The sequence below is a fragment of the Salvelinus alpinus genome, chromosome 24 (genome assembly GCF_045679555.1).
Source record: "Salvelinus alpinus chromosome 24, SLU_Salpinus.1, whole genome shotgun sequence".
Classification (NCBI taxonomy): Eukaryota; Metazoa; Chordata; class Actinopteri; order Salmoniformes; family Salmonidae; genus Salvelinus; species Salvelinus alpinus.
The window spans coordinates 4977282-5005037 of record NC_092109.1 but is presented as its reverse complement, the minus strand read 5'-3'; the positions used below and the strand labels follow the sequence as shown (position 1 = coordinate 5005037).

General features: G+C 43.4%; 1 protein-coding gene across 2 annotated transcripts in view; it reads left to right on the top strand.

Moving 5' to 3' along the window:
- Window positions 1-27756, top strand: part of LOC139551720 (zinc finger FYVE domain-containing protein 16-like) — a 46413-nt gene that overhangs the window by 14184 nt on the left and 4473 nt on the right. Inside the window, exons 4-14 of one of the 2 annotated variants that reach the window (XM_071362995.1) lie at window positions 328-424; window positions 12693-12869; window positions 13553-13656; window positions 15286-15640; window positions 15924-16079; window positions 19088-19312; window positions 20600-20682; window positions 21219-21323; window positions 26570-26720; window positions 27272-27515; window positions 27615-27720. In XM_071362995.1, the coding sequence (XP_071219096.1) occupies window positions 328-424; window positions 12693-12869; window positions 13553-13656; window positions 15286-15640; window positions 15924-16079; window positions 19088-19312; window positions 20600-20682; window positions 21219-21323; window positions 26570-26720; window positions 27272-27515; window positions 27615-27720 (1803 nt within the window). Of the gene's footprint in view, window positions 1-327; window positions 425-12692; window positions 12870-13516; window positions 13657-15285; window positions 15641-15923; window positions 16080-19087; window positions 19313-20599; window positions 20683-21218; window positions 21324-26569; window positions 26721-27271; window positions 27516-27614; window positions 27721-27756 lie in introns of both variants that reach the window. The other variant, XM_071362994.1, reaches the window with a different exon arrangement.

Here is a 27756-nt window from a genome sequence, read left to right as displayed (position 1 = left end):
GATGCACCCGAGTTCAATTTGAGTCTCATAGCAAAGGGTCTGAATACTTATGTAAATAAGGTGTTTATTTTGTATTTTTCATATCTTTTGAAAAAATTACCTGTTTTTGCTTTGTGATTATGTGGTATTGTGTGTAGATGAGGTCAAACAAAAAAAGTGTTTATTTATTTTAGAATAAGGCTGTAACGTAACCAAATGTGCAAAAAAGGAAGGGGTCTGAATAGTTTCCCGAATGCACTGTAGATTGTCAACGTATGGTGTAGAGTGCCGTGTTGCACTATAGTGTTTTCCTCTTGCCTGACGGTTGTCTTTTCACCTGTGGCACAGGTGTACTGTGCCATGTGCTGCAACAGGAAATGCAAGCTGAAGTACCTGGACAAGGAGGCCCGGGTGTGTGTCATCTGCTTCGAGACCATACACAGAAGTAAGATCCGGGGGGGTGGGTGTGTGTGTGTGTGTCAGGGTTTCCGATAAATACCATTTCTGTCCAAATTGTCCTGGAGAAAAATAATCCCATTGCAAAATAAGGCTTATTATACATTGATGGAAATATTGTACCAGTCGATGTGCTCCATTTTCAAAATATATGATTTTCCCCGTTTCCAGTGTGCCCGCCAAGAGGCGATTCTCTCTCTAAAACAGAGTAAGGACCGCTTCAAGATCGCGCCTTCTTGACATTAGAAAAGCCTGGCCTCTACGTACTCCCCTTCGAGCCAAATACCAATGACACGTGTTCTGGTCATCAAAATTCTAACAGTCAAATAAATACAATATCATATATGCTATCGGAAGAAGAAGAATTTAGTTGTGTTTACGAAGGTCTTACGTAACATTAAAATACGAGAAAACAATTTCGAAGAACATACTGTAGCTATATGTGGGGAAAAAAGAAGACTAAAACCACCACAGTTTAAGTGTTAAATCCATCTCAAAGATATACATAATAATTTCATTTTGGCAAGTCTTAAGAATCATTATGGAACCAAGTTGTATTGTGTTACTAGTCTTTGTTTAGTGGCCTGAGCAATGCTGCTGTGAGTGCTCAGGCATTGTGCGCATGAAAAAGCATGGTTATTCTTGTAGAACATTTTGAAATCGAGCTCACCTCTTGACATCAAATGTCTGTATAGGAGAATTTGAAAAAGTGATGGTTCTTTCCCTGCCTCTGTGTCAATTCCAAGCTGCACCCATCTCTTCATGTACAATTTATAATATTGTCACCCAGACTATTGTCAATTTAGTCTGGTCTTTAGGCTAACTATTCTGAACAAAAATATAAACGCAACATGCAATAATTCAAAAGATTTTACTAAGTTACAGTAATTGAAATAAATTTGTTAGGTACTAATCTATGGATTTCACATGACTGGGCGAGGGCGCAGCAATGGGTGGGCCTGGGAGGGCATAATCCCAACCATTTGGGAGACAACAAAAGGGCTTTATTACAGACATACTCCTCAGTTTCATCAGCTGTCCAAGTGGCTGGTCTCAGACGATCGCGCAGGGGAAGAAGGCGGATGTGGAGGTCCTGGGCTGGCGTGGTTACACGTGGTCTGCGATTGTGAGGCCGTTTGGACGTACTGCCAAATTCTCTAAAACATTGGAGCCGGCTTATGGTAGAGAAATTAACATTCAATTCTCTGGCAACAGCTCTGTTGGAAATTCCTGCAGTCAGCATTCCAATTGCACACTCCCTCAACTTGAGACATCTGCGGCGTTGTGTTATGTATGAAATTAGTTTCGATATAGTTTAGGTGTGGTTTCGATGGGCCATCAGCTGTGATGGCTGACTAGCAGTGAATGAGGGGCACAAGAAAAAGAAAAACCTGTTTGTGATATTAAGATTCTAATTTCTATGAGTGTTTTCTTCCAAGATATCATACACCCATGTCACAGACGTAAGAGTATGTGAGCTGCTATTCTACAAGACCACCATCAGATGTGTGTAGCTCAGCTGACTGCTCTGTATGGCTCTGAACCACCATTGTCTGGCTCCTCCCAGAAGAACATGAAAGAAGCCTTTGATGTCTGAAGAACACACTAGAGTATTCACAGCCTGGTGTCACTGTTAGGCTGAGGCCTACCAACTACCCAACTCAGCCCTGGGGCATATGGAACTCTTATGGTGAATGATGCAAGGAAAGTATCCCAGTTTATGTTCACTCTGAACTTTAAGGTCACTTAGAAGTAATGTCAGACAAGGTCTCTCAACTATTTAAACTTGGAGTGCTTACTGAACCGAAGTAATATGCATTTCAAGAACAACTTGAAATCGCTACGGAAAAAATGTCAGGTCTGCTGAGCGCAAATTTGAATGTTGTGAAAATTCTGTGCAACTTTCTGGTCGCGTTTACTGTGAACACTGAGGCTGTACCCGCTTTAAGTTAGTTTTAGTAGGCTACTGTGGCTATTTGATCTAGAGGTCGACCGATACCGATTTATTGGAGGACCAATTTAAAAAAAATAATAATAATAATAATAAAAAATACAAAAATAATTTAAAAAATACAAAATAGTAATAAAAAAATAAAAACATTGGTGTGTTTTTTTTTCTTCTTTTTTTGTAGTGATGACAATTACAACAATACTGAATGAACAATGACCACTTTTATTTTAACTTAATATAATACATCAATAAAATTAATTTAGCCTCAAGTAAATAATTAAACATGTTCAATTTGGTTTAAATAATGCAAAAACAAAGTGTTGGAAAAGAACGTAAAAGTGCAATATGTGCCATGTAAAAAAAGCTAACGTTTAAGTTCCTTGCTCAGAACATGAGAACATGTGAAAGCTGGTGGTTCCTTTTAACATGAGTCTTCAATATTCCCAGGTAAGAAGTTTAATGTTGTAGTTATTATTGGAATTATAGGACTATTTCTCTCTAATACCATTTGTATTTCATATACCTTTGACTATTGGATGTTCTTATAGGCACTATAGTATTGCCAGTGTAACAGTATAGCTTCCGTTTCTCTTCTCGCCCCTACCTGGGCTCGAACCAGGAACACATCGACAATAGCCACCCTTGAAGCATTGTTACCCATCGCTCCACAAAAGCCGCGGCCCTTGCAGAGCAAGGGGAACAACTACTTCAAGGTCTCAGAGCGAGTGACGTCACCAATTGAAACTCTGTTAGCGCGCACCCCGCTAACTAGCTAGCCATTTCACATCGGTTACACCAGCCTAATCTCAGGAGTTGATAGGCTTGAAGTCATAAACAGCTCAATGCTCGAAGCACAGCGAAGAGCTGCTGGCAAACGCACAAAAGTGCCGTGAATGAATGCTTACGAGCCTGCTGCTGCCTACCACCGCTCAGTCAGACTGCTATATCAAATCATAGACTTAATTATAACATAATAACACACAGAAATGGGAGCCTTAGGTCATTAATATGGTCAAATCCGGAAACTATCATTTCGAAAACAAAACGTTTATTCTTTCAGTGAAATACGGAACCGTTCCGTATTTTATCGAATGGGTGGCATCCCTAAGTCTAAATATTGCTGTTACATTGCACAACCTTCACTGTTATGTCATAATTATGTACAATTCTGGCAAATTAATTACGGTCTTTGTTAGGAATAAATGGTCTTCACACAGTTCGCAACGAGCCAGGCGGCCCAAACTGCTGCATATACCCTGACTGCTTGCACGGAACGCAAGAGAAGTGACACAATTTCCCTAGTTATAAGAAATTCATGTTAGCAGGCAACATTAACTAAATATGTAGGTTTAAAAATATATGCTTGTGTATTGATTTTAAAGAAAGGCATTGATGTTTATGGTTAGGTACACATTGGTGCAACGGCAGTGCTTTTTTCACAAATGCGCTTTTGTTAAACCATCACCCGGTTGGCGAAGTAGGCTGTGATTCGATGAGAAATGCAAAGAGTGTGCAAAGCTGTCATCAAGGCAAAGGGTGGATACTTCGAAGAATCTAAAATATATTCTGATGTGTTTAACACTTTTTTGGTTACTACATGATTCCATATATTATTTCATAGTTTTGATGTCTTCGCTATTATTCTACAATATAGAAAAAATAAAGAAAAACCCTGGAATGAGTAGGTGTCCTAAAACTTTTGACTGGCACTGTATATACTGAACAAGAATATAAATGTAACATGCAACAGTTTAAAAGATTTTAATGAATAACAGCTTATATAATAAAGTCAGTGAATTTAAAGAAATTCATTAGGCCCTACTCTATGGATTTGCATCTGTTGGTCACAGATACTGTACCTTTAAAAAAAAAAGAAGTTGGGTGTGGGGATCAGAAAACCAGTCAGTATCTGGTGTGACCACCCATTTGCCTCATGCAGCGTGACACAGCTCCTTCGCATAGAGTTGATCAGGCTGTTTACAGTGGCCTGTGGAATGTTGTCCCACTCCTCTTCAATGGCTCTGCGAATATGCTGGATATTGGCGGGAACTGGAACACCCTGTTGTACACGTCGATCCAGATAGTCATAAACATGCTCAATGGGTGACATGTCTGACATTTTCAGCTACAAGGAATCGTGGACAGATCCTTGCGACATGGGGCCGTGCATTATCATGCTGAAACATGAGGTGATGGCGGCAGATGAATGGCACGACAATGAGCCTCAGGATCTCATCACAGAATCTCTCTAGTTGTCCATAGCTTATGCCTGCCCATACTATATCTCCGCCGCCACCATGCAGCACGCTGTTAATAAATTTGACTTCAGTAAACTGCTCGCCTCCACGTTGTCATACACGTGGTCTGCTGTTGTGCGGCCGGTTGGACGTACTGCCAAATTCTCTAAAACTACGTTGGTAGAGAAATTGACATGAAATTATCTGCCAACACCTCTGGTGGACATTTCTGCAGTCAGCATGCCAATTGCACGCTCCCTCAACTTGAGACATTTGTGGCATTGTGTTTTAGCGTGGCCTTTTGTTGTCCCTGGCTCAAGGTGCATCTGTGTAATGATCATGTTTTTAATCAGATTCTTGATATGCCACACCTGTCAGGTGGAATGATTATCTTTAGCAAAGGAGAAATACTAACAGGGATGTAAACACATTTGTACACTCAATTTGATAGAAATAAGGTTTTTGTGCGTATGGAACATTTCTGGTATCTTTTATTTCAACTCATGAAACATGGGACCAACCCTTTTACATGTTGTGTTTATATCTTTGTTCAGTGTAGATCTACTGCAGCTCTGATTGGTTATTCTGCACCGGTCTGTGTAGAATATGGGCTGAGTCATGCATGTCAATGCAATAGAATCCTACTCCGCTCCGTTCTGCCTACAACAAAATCTTTGCGTAGTTAGTTTTGGATAACAAGTCTTGCGTAGGTCATTTTTGTTTGGGTACGTTGCCTTGAAAGTGGCTAATATTGCGTTGATTCGAAACGTTGATAGTGTTAACTAACAGGGAAAACCGTATGAAGCTGAGTGAAGCTCAGCTTAGAAGGAACATTGGTTGCTGTTCTCTAGGCTGCATCCCAATGGGCCCTGGTCAAAAGTAGTGCACTATAGAGAATGGAGTGCCATTTGGGACAGAGCCTTAGACTATCTAGAGCAGCACATGACCGATGAATAGCACTTTGTTAACTGGTAGTTGTGCTTGTTTGTGGCTTGGTCACAGTGTAGGCTAATGAGTAGCATAAGGTTGTCTGAAAATGTCACTAGTTGTCAAATCCTTGTTTCCTCAATTTCCTCTCAAAGCTCTCATTGGAGGAGAGAATCCAATGTCCCTCCCTCGGACTTCATCTAATTGACCTTCCAAGGACGGAGGAAGCAAGGACTTGACAACTAGTGAAGTTTTTAGACACAGTCTAAGGGAGATCTGTGAATTAGCCAATTTATCCTTGAGATCTATCTTATGTTAGAGTTGAGTGCCTGAAGTGCTTTCTTTCACAGCCTGCGTGAACGTGTCTCCTTTGTTTCAGTGTGTGTGTGTGTGTGGGACTGTGTAAAAGCGTGAGACCAGCTTGTGTAACTGTGTTTCACCGGTCTCTATGCGTGTGCTTTTCCCCATGCTCCTGTCATTTTTCACCAGGCACGTACACAGATGGGGGTCTACCTGTGCCCGAGCACCTGCCCCTTTGCCCTCCCAGTTGCCAACTGCACTTTTGGATGGTGATGCATCATTTGTATTTTTTTTGTATCCAGTTTTTGCCATTGTTGTTCTAAACCCACTGCCCCCAAGTCGTCATCAAGTTCGTCACCCCCCCCCCCCGACCTCTCGTGGGCCCGGGTGTGCCTTCCCTGTACAGAGATTGCGGGTGCCCGGGATTCAAACATGCATGGCTTGAAATGCGGCCACTGGTTGAGTGTCTGTAGCAAGCTACCTAGTTTAAATGTCAACAGTACAACGCTTGATTTACATCAATATGTAGTCTGGTTGGCTGATCGCCTACGCATAGCAGCACTTCATCATTTATTTCCTGATAGAATCATAGGGAAGGGTGCTGGAGGTGCTGCAGCACTCCCTGGTAAATTGAAATACATTTGCTGAAGTTATTGAACAGGCAGCAGTAATTCTGTAATTCAAAATAGCCTACTACAACATAAGTAGGCCTATAATTTAGCCACAGAGGATCAATAGCTTCTTTAAGAAGTTGCCTAGCTGTGGATTGTGTGCAGCCCAATAACAAGGCATAGCCGACAGTGGGGAACGTGCGGCAAATCTGTCAGTGAACAGCATGGAGACAAAACAGGCCTTTCGCAATATTTCAAATACAATCATGGTAACACAGGTCTGTGCAAAGCCCTTCTGCTCTCCTGAACAACGACTTTGGCCTTCCACTGAGCTGCACATAGAAACACAATGACTAGAACATCCATCCCCATTGAAAATAATGCTTTCTTATTTACCCGCCGATGGTGGTGTTGCTAGGAGGCCAGGGTATCCTGTCTCGCGTAGTGCCACTCTAGCCAACTAACCAGTGATTTCTGTTGCTTTACAATGTTATTGGTGAGTGGTGATAAATCAGGTGGAAGAGAGATGCGATTCTGTTCTATGTATTCAATTTCTATGGTTCTGCTTCCCTGGTCAGGTGAATGACTTTCTCCTCTCCAGAAACAGAGCCGAGGTTACAGTCAGGACAATATGACTGGTGCAAAGAAAGGGGCGGAGATAGAGGTATGTAGTTATGGCTGGAAGGAGTCAGGATGTTAGTGTGTGTCCTTGACTGTGTGTGTGTGGGACGGGAGCCACCTGACGCAGTGAGCATGTGATGCGTGCGCACACACACACACTGCACATTGACGCCCTCTCTGGCACGGGCACACATGTCCAGGGACAGGCTGGCGTGACTATTTTTGTCCCCTTGTCTGCTGTGTGTGTGTGAGAGAAAGAGAAAGAAAAGGGGCCATCCACTTTGATTGGGACTGAGGGCAGGAGCAGAGTGACGCGAGTGACGCGATGCTCCACCCCCCCCCCCACCCCCCCATTACTCTCCCCATCGCTCTCATCAGTACGGGGAGCAGTCTGTGAGGCACACCTCCCCTGCCTGCCTGGAGTCTGCAGCGAACAGCCCAGCTGGGAGAACAGAGCTAGCTTCAGTCAAGTTAGCATAGGCTAGCATCTACTGTAATATGGCTAATATACTTTGCTTCAGTTAGGCTAGTACAGCCCATTTTACATTCAGCCAACAAGGGCTAACGTCGGTAAGGCTAAGTAGGTTAGCGTGACCAAGGGGACCGACAGAGCTCCGAGTTTGGAGGAGTGAAAGCAAGGTAAGATGGGACGGCCTATGACTTTTTAAAAGAGAAGAACAAGAAGCCTGGCGCTTCTAGCTCACACTGGTTCATCTGTTATGATCTGATTCTGTGCTCATGTTGTTGTGGTGCGTAACGCGCACACACACACACTGGATTAATTTCAGTTTATTTCTCTGTTGATCTGTATGGGCTTGTTGAGTGCTCCTAGAGGACACAGACTGCTGTGCTTTTTATGCCATGTCATTGTCTCCTCTCAGAAAGATCGAGGTGAAACACTTAAACTCTCTCCTCAGTCTCTCTCTTCTGTTGTGCTATTGATCTGTTGTTGTGAGTAGTGCTCTTAACCCATGCTTATAGCCTTACTAGTGTCTGTGCTTGTGTGGCTTCATTCACATGTGTTTGTATATTCCTCTGTGTGTGTGCGTATGTGTCGTGCAGGTAGTCTGACGGACTGTGTTAGCTCGGGCCTGTCCAACCAGGCCAATAAAGATGATATGATGTTTAATCAATATAATGAAGGCCAGAGCCCAGTCGGCACTTCTCACACTCTCTCTCTCTCTCTCTCACACACACACACACACACACACACACACACACACACACACACACACACACACACACACACACACACACACACACACACACACACACACACACACACACACACACACACACACACGGCAGCTAGCGGACGAAGCACGGCATCGGGTGTCCAGTTAGGTTAGGAGTGTCAAACTCATTTTGCCCCTTGGGCCACATTTGGTCTCCAGTGATGTCCGCAGGGCTGCATTGGAAATGTGTTATATTTCAATGCTGTCAAAATGTTCAAAAGAGGGTCCTCTATCCATTGTTTTGGGAATTTTCGATACTCCCTGACTGTCTAGCTTTAAAGGGATACTTCTGGATTTTGGCAATGAGGCCCTTTTATCTACTTCCCCAGAGTCAGATGAAGTCGCAGGTACCATTTTTATGAGACTGTGTCCCGTAGGAAGGAAGTTAGAGGGTTTCGCAAAGCCAATGCTAACTAGGGCAATGACTGGAAGTATATGTGTATCTGCTAGCATGCCTGGCCTGATCTGAGTTAGGCCACCACTCACTTTCCTGGTATCAACTCCGCCACTCTCTCTCGCTCTCTCCATCCGTATCCCACTCTCATTCTCTCACTCTCTCTCGCTCTCCATCCATATCCCACTCTCATTCTCTCACTCTCTCTCGCTCTCTCCATCCATATCCCACTCTCATTCTCTCGCTCTCTCCATCCATATCCCACTGTCATTCTCTCGCTCTCTCCATCCATATCCCACTCATTCTCTCGCTCTCTCGCTCTCTCCATCCATATCCCACTGTCATTCTCTCACTCTCTCTCGCTCTCTCATCCATATCCCTCTCTCTCTCGCTCTCTCATCCATATCCCACTCTCACTCTCTCGCTCTCTCCATCCATATCCCACTCTCATTCTCTCACTCTCTCTCATCCATATCCCACTCTCACTATCACTCTCTCGCTCTCTCCATCCATATCCCACTCTCATTCTCTCACTCTCTCTCGCTTTCTCCATCCATATCCCACTCTCATTCTCTCACTCTCTCTCGCTCTCTCCATCCATATCCCACTCATTCTCTCACTCTCTCCATCCATATCCCTCTCTCACTCTCTCGCTCTCTCTCGCTCTCTCATCCATATCCCACTCTCATTCTCTCACTCTCTCCATCCATATCTCACTCTCTCTCGCTCTCTCCATCCATATCCCTCTCTCACTCTCTCCCTCTCTCCATCCATATCCCACTCTCACTCTCTCTCGCTCTCTCCATCCATATCCCTCTCTCACTCTCTCCCTCTCTCCATCCATATCCCACTCTCACTCTCTCTCCCTCTCTCCATCCATATCCCACTCTCACTCTCTCTCTCGCTCTCTCCATCCATATCCCACTGTCATTCTCTCACTCTCTCTCGCTCTCTCCATCCATATCCCACACTCATTCTCTCACTCTCTCCATCCATATCCCTCTCTCACTCTCTCGCTCTCTCTCGCTCTCTCATCCATATCCCACTCTCATTCTCTCACTCTCTCCATCCATATCCCACACTCACACTCTCTCGCTCTCTCATCCATATCCCACTCTCACTCTCTCACTCTCTTGTTTTCTCCCGCCACTTCCTTTCTCACTCTTGCCTGATTTACAATAACAGAGCCAAACTGAACCATATTGCGCTGACGGTTTTAGTTTCACATCGTCTTTTCCAGCACAGTTCCTGTAACTATGGTGGACGCAGAACCAGGGCAGTACGGCTTGGCTTGGTTTGTCTCAGTCGCGTGAGAAGAATCGCTCACATTTCTAAATGGGACGCAGGGCTTCCACTGTCCACATTAGATTGCCGTGTAGATATTGGAGTGTCTGTTAAACGCGAGGCTTGGCCAAGAGAGGTGGTGGAACAGTTGTTTTGATTACTTTTCACCGTTATGTTTACTTGGGCTATATACAATAAATGCTGTTGGGACATGGCAAACATTCTGTGAAATAATGTTTATTCGCTTACAGCACAGAACATGCATATGTCCTGTCCAGATGTGTGTACAGCTGTTGAGTGCAATGTCTCAGTGTGTGTGTAATATTCTATCATATTTACTATAGCCTATTGTTTGTGCCTATTGTTTGTGTTGAAACTGTACACGTGACCTTAAACTTCTGTTATTAGGCCTACGGTAACAAAATTGGCTCCAACCGTTGAGCTACATTATTTTTTGTTGTTTTTACATTATTATTAATATTTTAAATTCTCCCCAATTTCGTGGTATCCAATTGGTAGTTAGTCTTGTCCCATCGCTGCAACTCCCGAAACAACCCAGCCAAGCCACACTGCTTCTTGACACAATGCCCGCTTAACCCGGAAGCCAGCCGCGCCAATGTGTCGGAGGAAACACCGTGCACATGGCGACTGTGTCGGCGTGCATTGCGCCCTGGCCCGCCACAGGAGTCACTAGTGCGCGATGGGACAAGGACATCCCTGCCGGCCAAACCCTCCCCTAAACCGGACGACGCTGGGCTAATTGTGCGCCCGCCAAGTGCAGAGAGGGGGCTTCAGCAAATGTTCAAAATTCACCTTCTGCTACCATTTCTGTCAAGCCGTCCACGCATACAGTTTGACGTATAGGTTAGATAAATCCAACGTGTGCACCACACAGAACGCACTACAACTGCCTCTCCAACGCAACGCTGCAAGGCAAACGCAGCGTTCCATTGGAAAGGAATGTGCTTCTTGTGTACTAAAATGCAATGACGTTGTGGTTTCATTTATATTATGCTATGGCTATATTTGTATACAGTGTAGGCTAGCCTATGTGTTTTTACCAGTAATTTATTTTGTGAAAAGCCAGATTTTTTTTATTGTCCTACTGTATATTGGCTATTGATTTTATTTATTTATTTAATTATCATAACATTCCTATGAATAGCCTATGTTAACAAAGAAGGCCTAGAGTGTACAGTGCCTTCGCAAAGTATTCCTTACCCGTCATAACCAAAACGATTGGAGGCAGTAATTGCTGCGAACAGGTGCTTCAACAAAGTACTGAGTAAAGGGTCTGAATATTTATGTAAATGTGAAATATAGGTTAGCAAACATTTCTAAAAACCTGTTTTTGCTTTGTCATCGGGGTATTGTGTGTAGATTGATGAGGATAAAAACAATTAAATCCATTTTAGAATAAGGCTGTAACTGTCAGGACCCGGTGAGAGAAACAGTCACTAATAGTCGGCAGAACCCAGAAGATGAGGCAGACTCAGCAGTACTAGATATGGTGGTTTAATAAAAGGACAAGATCTTCAGGCAAAGAATATAAATCCACCACGTCCAAAAATAAAGCCAAGAGGCACAAAATGGATATCCTCCAAAATACAAAGAAACTCCACAAAGTGGTAAAAACAGCAGGGAAAAACAAACCTCAAAAGACTACTCAAAAATACACAAGCACTAAACCAGAGAACCTCTGGAAAATCCAATAAGAGAAATATATGTTCACAACAAGGCTGGGGCTGGGTGCTAACATACAAACACTGAGCAAAGAACTGAGGAACACACAGGGTTTAAATACTAACAAGGGAACGACACACAGGTGCAAACAATAATTAGAGCAAGGAAAAAACAAAAGGTACAAAAAAGGTGCAATGGGGACATCTAGTGACCAAAACCTGAACAGTCCTGGCCAAAACCTGACAGTAACGTAACAAAATGTGGAAAAAGTCAAGGGGTCTGAATACTTTCCGAAGGCTCTGAATACTTTCCGAAGGCACTGTACCCTAAGTGGTTTGTTCATTTGAACCGGTTCTATTTTTGCCTCAGTTTTTCAGGCTGTTTCAAACCCCAATGACACAACTACACATTTTAAAACGAGACCTTGTGAGATGACTTTATATTGCTTTAGAGTTATTATATTTTTATGAGAATGAATGTAATAAGTAAATATTAAATGTTATGTGAAATACACCTTCGAAAGGCACATGATTCTGTCCTATGGTTTTAAATGCTTTATTATGAACTGGGTGGTTCGAGCCCTGAATGCTGATTGGCTGAAAGCCATGGTATATTAGACCGTATACCACGGGTATGACAACATGTATTTTTACTGCTCTAATTAATTACTTTGGTAACCAGTTTTAAATAGCAATAAGGCACCTCGGGGGTTTGTGGTTTATTGCCAATATACCACGGCTAAGCGCTGTATCTAGGCACTCTAGGTTGTGATGTGCTTAAGAACAGCCCTTAGCCGTGGTATATTGGCCATATACCACACCCCCTCGGGCCTTAATGCTTAAAAATTACACTTTAAAGAAATACCGGGTTACCCGGGGAAAAAGGTGATTTTATTCTAAGAGTGGAACATTTGTAAAATACCCATGTTTGTATGCCAACTCTCCTCCTCACTCACTCACTCTTTACCCGCCTCACCTCTCCCTCTATCTCTCTCTCTCTCTCCTCCCCCTCTAGCCCAGGCGCTGGAGCGTATGATGAGTCCGACAGGTCCGAGCCCCAACCCCAACGTCCCGTCAGAGTACTGCAGCACAATCCCGCCCCTGCAGCAGGCCCGGGCTGCAGGCACCCTCAACTCCCCTCCGCCCACCGTCATGGTGCCCGTCTCCGTGCTCAAAACCCCCGGCAGCGACGGTACTGATGCACCCCTTGAACTAGTATCAAGGGTTGCTGTTGTATAATGGTGTTCCCAAAAGTGATCAACATCCTCTTGCTCTCCATTGGATAGCTTAGCCAGCTACAGTTTGGCTATAATGAAAGATTTAGATTTTTGTTATCATTTCCATTTTTACCAGATTTCCTGTTTTATTTTCCCTTGTTTCTCATTTGTATTCAGTGTTTCCCCTAGCATTTTGCCATGGCTTACGCTGTCTTATGCTGTCTGAGTGACTCCAACGTTATAACAAAATCAATGGGGGCCCCATGCCATGACATTTTGGGAATTTTAGATTCTCCCAGACTAAGTCTTTATTTTGGTGATTGTTAGTTCTCAAAGATCTTATTTAAAAAATATATAGCTCTGTTATCTTTTCGACATACTTTATATTTGGTTTCATTTAACGCTGACAACGTTTTACCATCCCTAAAATGATTTCCTCCCAAAAATCGTATCATATATATTTTTCTATCATAGTTTTGGGGAGTGGCTGCAATGACTTAGCAGCGGCGGCTAAATTAATATAGGGAAACACTGGTATAAATTTAGCACTCTAAACAACACTTTAAATAGGGAAATGGGGAAAATGACAGAAGTCCCTGTCCCTGTGTGGTGGATGTGTCAGGTTGTCCTCGTGAGCAGAAGCGTGTGTGGTTTGCAGATGGCATCTTGCCCAACGGAGAGGTGGCCGACACCACCAGGCTATCTGTGACTTGCAGGAGGAGTTCCCAGGAGTCCAGCCCTGTCGCACCAGACGCCCCTACGGTAAGAGGGACTCTATATATACACACACACACACACACACACACCCACGGTAAGAGGCACCTACTCTTTCAAGGGTTTTTCTTTCTTTTTTAATTTTTTTCTACATTGTAGAATAATAGTGAAGACATAGACTATGCAATAACACATAGGGAATCATGTAGTAACCAAAAAAGTGTTAAACAAATTAAAATATATTTTATATTTGAGATTCTTCAAAGTAGCCACCCTTTGCCTTGATGACAGCTTTGCACACCCTTGGCATCTCAACCAGCTTCACCTGGAATGATTTTCCAACAGGCTTGAAGGAGTTCATATATATGTGGAGCACTTGTTGGCTGCTTTTCCTTCACTCTGCGGTCCAACTTATCCCAAACCATCTCAATTGGGTTGAGTTCGGTCGATTGTGAAGGCCAGGTCATCTGATAGAGCACTCAATCACTCTCCTTGGTCAAATAGCCCTTACACAGCCTGGAGGTGTGTTGGGTCATTGTCCTGTTGAAAAACAAATGATAGTCCCACTAAGCGCAAACCAGATGGGAGGGCATATCGCTGCAGAATGCTGTGGTAGCTATGCTGGTTAAGTGTGCCTTGTATTCTAAATAAATCACAGACAGTGTCACCAGCAACACACCCCCACACCATCACACCTCCTCCTCCATGCTTCACGGTGGGAACCACACATGCGGAGATCATTCGTTCACCTACTCTGAGTCTCACAAAGAAACTGCGGTTGGAACCAAAAATCTCAAATGTGTACTTATCAGACCAAAGGACAGATTTCCACCCGGTCTAATGTTCATTGCTCGTGTTTCTTGACCCAAGCAAGTCTCTTCTTCTTATTGGTGTCCTTTAGTAGTGGTTTCTTTGGAGCAATTTGACCACGAAGGCCTGATTCACGCAGTTTCCTCTCAACAGTTGACGTTGAGATGTCTTTTACTTTAACTCTGTGACACATTTATTTGGGCTGCAATTTCTGAGGCTGGTAACTTTAATGAACTTATCCTCTGCAGCAGAGGTAACTCTGGGTCGTCCTTTCCTGTGGCGGTCCTCATGAGAGTCAGTTTCATCATAGTGCTTGATGGTTTTTGCGACTGCACTTGAAGAAACTAAAAAGTTCTTAACATTTTCTGGATTGACTTACCTTCATGTCTTAAAGTAATGATGGACTGTCGTTTCTCTTTGCTTATTTGAGCTGTTCATGCCATAATATGGACTTGGTCTTTTACCAAATAGGGCTATCTTCTGTATACCACCACTACCTTGTCACAACACAACTGATTGGCTCAAACGCATTAAGAAAGAAATTCCACAAATTAACTTTGAAATGCATTCCAGGTGACTACCTCATGAAGCTGGTTGTGAGAATGCCAAGAGTGTATAAAGCTGTCAAGGCAAAAGGTGGCTACTTTTTTTTGGTTACTACATGATACCATATGTGTTATTTCATAGATTTGATGTCTTCACTATTATTCTACAAAAATAATGAAAAACCCTGGAATGAGTAGGTGTGTCCAAACTTTTGACTGGTACTGTACACACACACACACACACATTGTAAATCCCTAGACGCACACGTTTATTTATTTTCTCTTTCATCCCTACCATTTCTCATCCCTCCGTCTCCTCCAGGCTGGCAGCAGAGTATCCCCTGGCTTTGCAGCGGTGTCTGAGAGTGGTATGTCGGCCCCTGAGTTCCCAGCAAAGGTGGAGGTTGTGCGGCCCCCAGTGTCGGGGCCCTGGGACTACAGCCTGCTGTGTGGGCTAGGGAGCTGCGTAGAGAGGAGCCCCAGTCTGCTGCCAGAGGATGACGAGGGCCTGCCACCTCTACTCATCACCACCGGAGAAGAGGAGGGGGGAGGAGATCTATTGGTGGAGGAGCGACCTGCCCCCTGCCAGATCCTGCTCCTATTGGAGGAGGGAGGCCCGCGACCTTTAACCTTTGTCCTCAACGCCAACCTGCTGGTCAATGTCAAACTAGTCAGCTGTAAGTAGAACACCCATCTCTAACCTCCTGTAAAGTGGCTTCCTCACCTCTCCCTTCCTTCGCCTGCACTGATCTGAAAAGATGGGACTGTTGAAAGCAATATGGTGGATTCCTACTGGGTACATTCCCTGTCCACTTTCTTCAGATCAGTTCAGATGATGGGAAGGTGAAAAAGAGAGGGTGTTACCTTCAAGTTTTGAAATCGAACTCAAACCTCCTTATTCCTAGTCCCAGTCCCAAACTAATGTGTTTCCTCACTGTGTGTTTCTCTACTCTCCTGTAGACTGCAGTAGGAAGTGCTGGTGTCTGGGCTCCAGTGGTCTACAGACAGTAGGGCAGAGGGAGGTAGTGTTCATCCTGGAGTGTCTGCCTGAGGAGAGATCTCTGCCCAAAGACCTGTTCACGCTGTACCTCTCCATCTACCAGGACGCACAGCGGGGTAGATGCGCACGCACACACACACACACACACATAGCCTGTACCTCTCCATCTACCAGGACGCACAGCGGGGTAGATGTGCACGCACGCACGCACGCACGCACGCACGCGCACGCACACACACACACACACACACACACACACACACACACACACACACACACACACACACACACACACACACAGCCTGTTCCTCTCCATCTACCAGGACTCACAGAGGTAGACGGAAACACACACACACAGACAGACCTGCACACATTTTGCATACCATTCACGCAATTTTAGGTCCATGTACGCTGGTACGAAAGACGACCCTGTGGTTTCTGACTCAGACGTCTGCAATTGGAGCTGAGACAATCTGAGGACTTGGCTGAGGAGAAGGATTCTCTAGCTCTCTGCTCCGGCCAGCCCTCAATTTGATTTTGATGTGATATGAAAGTAGAGGACTGTATGTTTCTAGAACTGTACCGCAATTGAGAATCGATTCACGTTTAGATGGAGTATTTGGCTGTTTTGGTTTCCAGAGCGAATGCACCTTTTTAACAGAACATGTAAGGTCCTTGGACTAGAAGGAGTAACGTTAGGCTCCATTAGTCCATTATTGGGTTACATTACCCCTACGTTTTATGTGAAAGTGTCATTGAAGCCACCAGCAATATCCTTTGGATCAAACATAAGACTTCTGTGTTAGCTACATTGTTTGTAATCATTTAAGACTCAAGGGGCTCTATTTTAACTAACCTAACGAAATGGTTAATCTAAGCGCAGGCGGTAGCACTATAGGTTCAGGGGTGTGTCAGAAATATTTTGGCTATTTTCACTATCACAATTATCGCCGCACTTGCTGACGTTGCCGCGAAAGCGCTGGGTTTTGATGAGTAAACAAGTTGCGGCTTGGCCCCTCATTGGTGTTGAGGCTTGGCCACCTCATTGGCCAATATTTCGCTCCATGGCAAAATAATATGGTTGCTACAAGTAGTGTATTTACAATATTTTATGTAGTGCCTTGGAATCAACTCCAATTCCAATGTTAGTCTGTTTTATAGTTTGGTTAAAGGGCTTACAGAAATGAAATGACATAATGTAGACCTATCCTTGCTAAATACGTTAACTTGAACCCATTTGCAGTCCACATTGTTCTAAGTAAATGCGTGGCTTCAATAGCATTCACACTGATATAGGGTCTAGGCCTACTGTCATTTGCATTATGGCTGAGCATGGATATTTTAAACATTGTCAATAAGCAATATTAAATTCAATATTGATAAGGCCTTAAAAGAGAACAAATTATTTGATTCAAATTCTACACAAAACGAAACAACTTGTTTTAAATAGGCTATGACACACTAACAGGCACCATCATTTCTCCACGTGGGCATGTAATATTAAAACCACGCAGACTATGGAGGGTTTTACACACATCCAAACTTTTTCACAGTAGCGGGACAAAATTCAATATAAAGAGAGGGAGAATGTCCACTCACCGTTCTACTGCTCCCAAATAGGCCTGTATTTTATTAACATAATAAACCATTTTACAGATCACATTCACACATCTCCAGAAGTTGCATTGCAAGCGCGCAACGGGCGTGGTCCCAATAATACCAGGAAGGGGAATCATTCTAATACATGTGGTTGTAATAAAATTCAAACGAAAAACAAGCAATCATTTTTTTATTTTTTTTGCGACAACAATAAATAAATGTGTTATGTAATATCATAAAATCACCAGGATAAGAAAGACAATCATTGCTGTTGAACCAGCCTTCGTTATAGTAGGCCTAAGGGAGGGCTTGGGTTTTGATGAAACGGAAAACAAATACAGGTTAAAGATCACTTCTAAATACGATGTTCACCGTATTCAACGTGGTTGTCATCGCTCGTTTCATGATGGGCATGGACACAGCCTACATCATGGACGTTGTTTTACGCAGGTCCAGAACGGGACCTGCATGGTTAAAATAATGTGGGCCTGCCTACAATGCATAGATAAAAAGGGAATGTCAGCTCGCTATTTTACTCCTCTCAAACTTGATATTTTAATAAAGCTTTGGTGATTTAAGATTTATTTCCAATTGGATTCAGGAGCCAAAACCTGTATCGACAGTCTTGACTACTTCGGGATTGCATTGGCAGACAAAAGAAAAAGCCTTCATTTAGAGGAGCTATGCTTGGTTTTTAATAAAATAAAACGCAATGGGAAGTTTTTTTTAATGTTTCTAAATACGACGTATACAGGCACCAAAAGCCCATTAGGCTACTCTTGTTCCATGCGCATATGGGCAGTGTGAGTCATGGCTGGATAAGGCTGCGTTCCGTTTGTCAAAATTCATGCCATAACTAACTGCGTTAGCGCTAAAACCAGCTTTTGGTTGGTCTTAAATATCCTTATCAGCGGTGCCTGAAATTTGATCTTGTTTTTAAGGACACGCCTAAAATATTTCCACCCCGCCCATCTGAGCGCAAGCGAGTTGATATAAGACGGATAAATTGCCGAACCTGGCGTTAAGGGCTGTAAAATGCCAGTGCGCTAGTTTTTACATGATTAAATTGCTAACTAACGTGCGTTTGACACTCTCACCGCCTTAACGCCAGCCAAAAATAGAGCCCTAGGTTTCAGGAAATCGCAGTTACCGGTTCCTCAAAAATACAAAATGCTCCAGCTTCCTGATGGTGGAAGTTGACTGACCCCTTTGGGTCCTCCCCCCCTACCCAACCTAAGGCCTACTCAACCATCTTATCAGAAAAGCCTAGGGGGAGCCCTGATTGTACATTTAAACACATTTTTTGTTATCTACTGAATAGCAACCAGTTAAGAACCCATAACAGTCTACCATTTCTACTGAGGCGGTCTTCTGCCAACATCATTATTAGGCTAAAAAAGGTGCATTTGCCTATGATTTGAGCAGTGGGTGTTGCACAGCGTGTCGTCATGGGGGCCGGGGGTGCTGCCACCGCGCTGAAGTGGTACTCTGCACACACTGACCTCTGTCTCTCCCCCTCCCTTAGGAAAGTGTGTGGAGGAGCTGGGCAACGTGGCGTTCACAGGTAGTTTCCTGGGTAGTAAGGAGCACGGCGGGGTGCTGTTCTTCTCCCCTACCTTTCAGGCCCTGGAGGGCCTCTGTCTGCCTCCACAGCCCTTCCTCTGTGGCCTGCTCATCCAGAGGCTGGAGGTGCCCTGGGCCAAGGTCTTCCCCCTTAGACTGCTGCTACGGCTGGGAGCAGAACACAGTGGTGAGAACCCAACAGTTACTAGCCTTGTCTAGGTTTAGTGGTAATAAATGCATGGTAAATCGTTTCAGAAGGCTTTACACTTTGACTGGTTTTCAAAGAGGGTAGGTAGCATAAAGATATGGATTTGCATCAATATCTGCATCAGAAGTCCCAATGCAAAATTACAACACTGTTCTATTTTTCGAGTTATTACATAAAACCAATTACAATGCCAATGTCATGCCGGAAAATGTTTTTTCAGTGTGTGACGTTATATGAATGACCCGGCAAGCCAACCTATTCCATATAATGTAAACTCCAACAGAAATAACTTAAAATGTAGAACTTCAAATGAAACCAAATCAATTTGCACTCGTGACTACTGGTTTCAATGTAATTTTTAGCCAATTTCCGAACAAATACTCAATGAATTTATTGTTACAAATCAGCTTGCACGTTTGCTAGCCAACTAGCCTGCTAACGTTAGCCCTACCAGCCGGCTAATGTTACGTTAGCACTGCATGAGTCAGCCAGTTGCTATCAACACCAAACTTACAGCTACATTAAAGTAAACCAAAGTTTTGGAAATACATAGTGCCATCTAACCAGGTATCAAATAATGTTACCGGTATATGCAGTTATCTAAAGTAGAGAGCGGAGACTTACTGATTGACGGCTGAGTTAGCTACCAAAGAAGAGCCAAGGAGAGAGGTGCTTCAGAGGGAGAGGCCGTTTCACTAGCCGAGGGAGAGCCAGTTAATCCAATTGTGATATAGTGAGGTAAATCCAAAGTAGATCAATTCCAGAGTCAATAATCCAGAGGCGGCGTTGGGCACAGGAGACGAGGGGAAGAGTCAACAATAAGATGGCGATCGGAGGAAGGCTCCAAGCAGATGGAAATGATCACAACAGGACAGTCAGTCAGCTACTGTAGCACCCTAGTACTAAGCCCAGGTTGAAAAACTCTGGTAGCCCACTTCACAGAGATCATGCGGCCCCCACGTGTGGGGAATCTACAATTAAGTTACTAAGCCTTTGACCACATTGTTACTTTGAGTAAAAACGTACACTTCCTACCCCTTTTAAATCAGTTTTTCTGATAGAGGTTTCAAACTTTTGAACTTGGCCAAGAACTAGATATGTGCTGTAGGCTATTGAGATCCTCTTACTTTGATTCTACTTTACAAACGTGGCCATAGTTTACAGTAATGACCCAATGAAATAATAATGAAATGATTGCAACAAGTGTTTAGACGGATGTCGAGCCTGGTTCTAGTGACCTTTGACCCTCTGTGGGTTGTGTTGCAGTGTACCCCAGTACGCTGGTCAGCGTCCGCTTCAGAGAGACTGTGTTCAGAGAGACCGGACACACCATCATGAACCTGCTGGCTGTAAGTACACACACACACAAGTTATTTTACTGTACATTTCAGAGTATCTTTTTTTCTTTTTGCAATTTGATCAATCAAAACGTTGAATATAATAATTCACATCAAACCGAAGCTAAGCAGTAAAAGTAGGTCTCCAGCCCTGATTTAAAGCAGAGTTGAGAGATATCTCCCTGATCCTCTGTGATGATCACAGAGCCAACATATGCTGTGCAGTGCTGCTGAGTTCAGCTGAGGGCCAGCCGACAGAGGACCGAGATGACACACACAGAACTAGATCAGGACTCCTGTGGGAGAGACACTGCAGTAGTTTGTTTTCCTACCAACTGTTCACTGCTGGGAGAGAGGAGCCTGTGAGGGCAGGTCTGACTGGGTTATCATACACTGTCTGTTACAGCTCTGAAACCTCTAAGATACTGTGTGTGTTAGTCTTTGCAAAAATGATTGTCTACGAGGCATGTCATATGTCTGAGCGAATGTAGTAGGTCACATGCTGTTAATGCCCTCAAGTAAGTTCTGTGTTGCGTTTTTGTTTCCAGGACCTGAGGAACTACCAGTACAGTCTGCCTGCCGTGGAGGGCCTGAGGATCCACATGGAGATGGGCCACAGCTACATAGACATTCCCAAGAGTAGCTTTACTGAGGTAAGACACAGCATTGCAGGACTTTTGAGTTTGTTGGTATGTGTCTATTTTGTTTCTATCTGGTTTGAAGGACAAGTTAAAGTGTCAACTGTATTGTCCCAGAGGGTACATCAAGTCATAGGGCTGACAGCCATCAATACAAATATGCTGTGCCTTCAGAAAGTATTCATACCCCTTGATTTATTCCACATTTTGACGTTACAGCCTGAATTCAAAATGGATTAAATGCATATATTTGTCTCACCCATCTACACACAATTCCTCATAATGACAAAATTAAAAGCTCTTTTTAGAAATGTTTGCGCATTTCTGGAAAATGAAAAACTGAAATATCACATTTACATAAGCATCTACACCCCTGAGTCAATACTTTGTAGAAGCACCTTTGGCAGCGATTATAGCTGCCAAGTCTCTAAGAGCTTTCCACACCTGGATTGTGCAACATTTGCCCATTTTTATTCTTTTCAAAATTCTTCAAGCGCTGTCAATTGGTTGTTGATCATTGCTAGACAACATTTTTCAGGTCTTGCCATAGATTTTCAAGTAGATTTAAGTCAAAACTGTAACTCGGCCACTCAGGAACACTCACAGTCTTCTTGGTAAGCAACTCCAGTGTAGATTTGGCCTTGTATTTTAGGTTATTGTCCTGCTGAAAGGTATAAGCATACCCATTACATGATGCAGCCACCACTATGTGTGAAAATATGGAGCGTGGTACTCAGTAATGTGTTTTATTGGATTTGCCCCCAACATAACACTTTGTACTCAGGACACATTTTTTACAGTACTACTTTAATACCTTGTTGCAAACAGGATGTTTGTTTTGGAATTGTTTTATTCTGTACAGGCTTCCTTTTCACTCTGTCAATTAGGTTAGTATTGTGGAGTAACTACAATGTTGTTGATACATCCTCAGTTTTCTTCTATCATAGCCATTCAACTCTGTAATTATTTTAAAGTCACCATTGGCCTCATGGTGAAATCCCTGAGTGGTTTCCTTCCTCTCCAGCAACTGAGTTGCCTGGATGCCTGTATCTTTGTAGTGACTGAGTGTATTGATACACCATCCAAAGTTTAATAGCTTCACCATGCTCAAAGGGATATTCAATGTCCGATTATTTTATTTTGACCAATCTGGCCAATCTACCAATCAAGCATTCTTTGCGAGGCATTTAAAACCCTCCCTGGTCTTTGTGGTTGAATGTGTGTTTAAAATGTACTGCTCGACTGAGGGACCTTACAGATAATTGTATGTGTGGGTTAGAGGTCGACCGATTATGATTTTTCAACGCCGATACCGATTATTGGAGGACCAAAAAAAGCCGATACCGATTAATCGGTCGATTTTTAAATTGTTTTTTTATTTGTAATAATGACAATTACACCAATACTGAATGAACACTTATTTTAACTTAATATAATACATCAATAAAATCAATTTAGCCTCAAATAAATAATGAAACAAAAAAGTGTTGGAGAAGAAAGTAAAAGTGCAATATGTGCCATGTAAGAAAGCTAACGTTTAAGTTCCTTGCTCAGAACATGAGAACATATGAAAGCTGGTGGTTCCTTTTAACATGAGTCTTCAATATTCCCAGGTAAGAAGTTTTAGGTTGTAGTTATTATTGGAATTATAGGACTATTTCTCTCTCTACGATTTGTATTTCATATACCTTTGACTATTGTATGTTCTTATAGGCACTTTAGTATTGCCAGTGTAACAGTATAGCTTCCGTCCCTCTCCTCGCTCCTACCTGGGCTCGAACCAGGAACACAACGACAACAGCCACCCTCGAAGCAGCGTTACCCATGCAGAGCAAGGGGCACAACTACTCCAAGTCTCAGAGCGAGTGACGTTTGAAACGCTATTAGCGCGCACCCCGCTAACTAGCTAGCCATTTCACATCGGTTACACCAGCCTAATCTCGGGAGTTGATAGGCTTGAAGTCATAAACAGCGCAATGTTTTAAGCATTGCGAAGAGCTGCTGGCAAACGCACAAAAGTGCTGTTTGAATGAATGCTTACGAGTCTGCTGCTGCCTACCACCGCTCAGTCAGACTGCTCTATCAAATCATAGACTCAATTATAACATAATAACACACAGAAATACGAGCCTTAGGTCATTAATATGGTCGAATCCGGAAACTATCATCTCGAAAACAAAACGTTTATTCTTTCAGTGAAATACGGAACCGTTACGTATTTTATCGAACGGGTGGCATCCATAAGTCTAAATATTCCTGTTACATTGCACAACCTTCAATGTTATGTCATAATTACGTAGAATTCTGGCAAATTAGTTCGCAACGAGCCAGGCGGCCCAAACTGTTGCATGTACCCTGACTCTGCGTGCAATGAACGCAAGAGAAGTGACACAATTTCACCTGGTTAATATTGCCTGCTAACCTGGATTTCTTTTAGCTAAATATGCAGGTTTAAAAATATATACTTGTGTATTGATTTTAAGAAAGACATTGATGTTTATGGTTAGGTACACGTTGGAGCAATAACAGTCCTGTTTCGCGAATGCGCACCGCATCGATTATATGCAACGCAGGACACGCTAGATAAACTAGTAATATCATCAACCATGTGTAGTTAACTAGTGATTGATTGATTGTTTTTTATAAGATAAGTTTAATGGAAGCTAGCGACTTACCTTGGCTTCTTACTGCATTCGCGTAACAGGCTCCTCGTGGAGTGCAATGTAATCAGGTGGTTAGAGCGTTGGACTAGTTAACCGTAAGGTTGCAAGATTGAATCCCCGAGCTGACAAGGTAAAAATCTGTCGTTCTGCCCCTGAACAAGGCAGTTAATCCACCGTTCCTAGGCCGTCATTGAAAATAAGAATGTGTTCTTAAAGATACACTTCTCCTTAATGCAACCGCTGTGTCAGATTTCAAATTTTTTTTTACAGCGAATGCACACCATGGAATAATCTGAGTACAGCGCTCAGACACCAAAACAAGCCATACAGATACCCGCCATGTTGTGGAGTCAACAGAAGTCAGAAATAGCATTATAAATATTCACTTACCTTTGATGATCTTCATCGGAATGCACCCCCAGGAATCCCAGTTCCACAATAAATGTTTGTTTTGTTCGATAAAGTCCATCATTTATGTCCAAATACCTCTTGTTTTTGTTCACGCGTTTAGTTCACACATCCAAAGGTGCAGGCTCTAGGTCCAGACAAAGTCAAAAAAGTTATATTACAGTTCGTAGAAACATGTCAAACGATGTATATAATCAATCTTTAGAATGTTTTTATCATAAATCTTCAATAATATTCCAACCGGACAATTCCTTTGTCTTTAGAAAGGAAAAGAAACAGAGCTAGCTCTTACGGGCGCACGCGTGATTTAGCTCATGGCATTCTGCCAGACACCTGATTGAAACAGCTCTTATTCTCTCCCCCTTCACAGTAGAAGCCTGAAACAACATTCTAAAGACTGTTGACATCTAGTGGAAGCCTTAGGAAGTGCAATCGGACCAAATTTATACTGTATATTGGATAGGCAAAGACTGGTTGGATTTGGATTTTTGCCTCAGGTTTTTGCCTGCCATATGAGTTCTGTTATACTCACAGACATCATTCAAACAGTTTTAGAAACTGGATAGAAAACACTCTGAAATCTACTAATTATATGCATATTCTAGCTTTTGGGCCTGAGTAGCAGGCAGTTTACTCTGGGCACGTTATTCATCCAAGCTAATCAATGCTGCCCCTCAGTCCGAAATAAGTTAACTGACTTAGTTAAATAGTTAAATAAAGGTGTAAAAAAAAAAAGGGCCAAATCGGTGTCCAAAAATACCGACTTCCGATTGTTATGAAAAGTTGAAATCGGCCCTAATTAATCGGCCATTCCGATTAATCGGTCGACCTCTAGTGTGGGTACAGAGAAGAGGTGTTGCACACAGTGCGAGTCCATGCAATTTATTATGTGACTTGTTACTCAAATTGTTACTCCTGAACTTATTTAGGCTTGCCATAACAAAGGGTTTGAATATTTATTGACTTTTCTAATTAATAATTTTAAAAATACATCGAAAAACATAATTCCACTTTGACATTAGTAGGCCAGTGACAAAAACATCTCAATGTAATCCACTTTAAATTCAGGCTGTAACAACAAAATGTACAAAAGGTAAATGGGTGTGAATACTTCCTGAAGGCCTATGATCGACGACAGCAGCAGCACAAGTAAAGCAAGCCAAAGTTTCCTAATAACTAAAGTGCTGTGTGCATTCTTAGTTCATCTCGTCAACAACATATCAACAATGTGCTGACGAAAACATCAACATCCCCTTAATCATCAACAACATATGACCATCGTCATCCTCAACGTCATCATCCCTAGCCTACCACCACCTCTTCCCTGTATTCAAAAAGGGCAATGGCCATTGGGGTGAAGGAGAGCTTGTACCTGTTAGTCTTAACAATTGGTTAATCTAAACCGGGAAACCTGGAACTCATGGTGTAGAGAGGGCACAGTGAGACAGGATGGGTTCTGCCTTCCTCACCGCTTGTCTGCTGGACTCCTGTGATCCTACCGCCCACTTTCACTATTCTAGTTAGTGTATTTTTAGCTTTTACACCAAGGTTGCAGTACCAGCAAATCAAAGAAAACGGTAAAACAGACTATGTACGACTTGTCTACCTGGACAAGTCAGGAAACTCTGCCAGTTTCCCGAGACCAAAAAGGCATTGTTGGCCCTTCTTTCACGACATGTCAGTGTTACTAAAAGTTCAATTTATTATCAGTCATTGTGCCAAGATACTTGTAGTTGTCTACAGTGTCTACCACCTGGCCCTTGACGATAGTGTTCTGAGGGGTAGGGGTTTGACGCCTGAAATCCATACACAACATATCTTTGGTTCTTGTCATATTCATTCGTAAGAATTCACTGTCACACCAAAATGAACAAAATCATTAACAACAGGATCGTGGGCACTTTCATCAGCATGCAGGAGACTGACTATTAGTCGTCCGCAAACTTCAGGACCAGTAGCATTAGCGCTAACTAGCATGGTTATGCTAAGGCTTGGCTATGCTAATATGCTAAGCCAGGTTGCTATATGCAATTTGCTTTGGATTATGAAATCACTACCTGAATTTAGGGGTGGGTGTATAAAACCCCACCAACTTCCCATTAGTAGGGGAAGAGTGCCTTCTGCAGGTGTTAGAAAGAGCTGGAGTTATTTGTGTTTCGATGCGAGTATAACTTTTTGTGTGTTTTCTAGATGCTGAAGGTGGTGAACGCATCTAACGAGCATGTGATCAGTGTGGGCGCTGGCTTCAGCTCGGAGGCTGATTCCCACCTGGTCTGTTTCCAGAACGACGAGGGCAACTACCAGAGCCAGGCCAACAGCCAGCCTGGCAAGACACGCACTGGTCAGTACTAAACCAGATTGCCCACTAGAGGTCAGAAGACTGTTCTTTGAAAACAAAGAACAAGGTGGTATTTTTTTACAATTTGTTTAGCCTTTATTTAACTAGGCAAGTCAGTTAAGAACAAATTCTTATTTACAATGACGGCCTAACCCGGCCAAACCCGGAATACGCTGGGCCAATTGTGCACTGCCCTATGGGACTCCCAATCACGGCCGGATGTGATACAGCCTGGATTCGATCCAGGGACTGTGGTGACGCCTCTTGCACTGAGATGCAGTGCATTAGACCGCTGCGACACTTGGGAGCCCGAATTCAAGAGGGACGCAAAATGTTTAGTTGTGGACAAGTTCAGGTAGTTCCTTCCTGTTTCAGTCCATTTTCTTCCTTTTGGTGTGTAATGAATACGACTCCGATAAGAAGCAGGTGTGTCATGACCTTAGATCCTATAAGTCACAGGCCAGTGACTCGAGCCAGTGCCTCCATGTAACCTGAGTAGAACTGAACAGTTTATATACCTGCTGTGTTACTCAGTCTGTGACCTTATTGTCTAGTGACGGGGGCCAGCTTCGTGGTATTCAACGGTGCTCTGAAGGCGTCGTCGGGCTTCATCGCCAAGTCGAGCATCGTGGAGGACGGCCTGATGGTGCAGATCCCCCCAGAGACCATGGAGGCCCTGCGCGCCGCCCTGAGGGTGCAGACGGACTTCCACATCCCCTGTGGCAAGGCCGACGGAGGGGAGCTCCGGGACAACATCACCGTGCGCTGGGTCGACTGGCGTGCTCCCGTCAACGCTGGGTAAGGGTAATACACACATGTGCGCACGTGCATTTACACACACACACTGGTGATCTTCTCCCTGGTGCATGATTGGTTAATTAGTTTGTGTCCTTACAGTGTGACCAGCGGTGTGGACGGGAAACCTCTGGAGGGGGTCCACAGTGTGAGGATGCAGCAAGACACCGAGTTTGAGTCGGACGGACGCACCATCAGGTGTACTGAGGTAGGAAACACACAGTTCATACGATACGCTACTTTT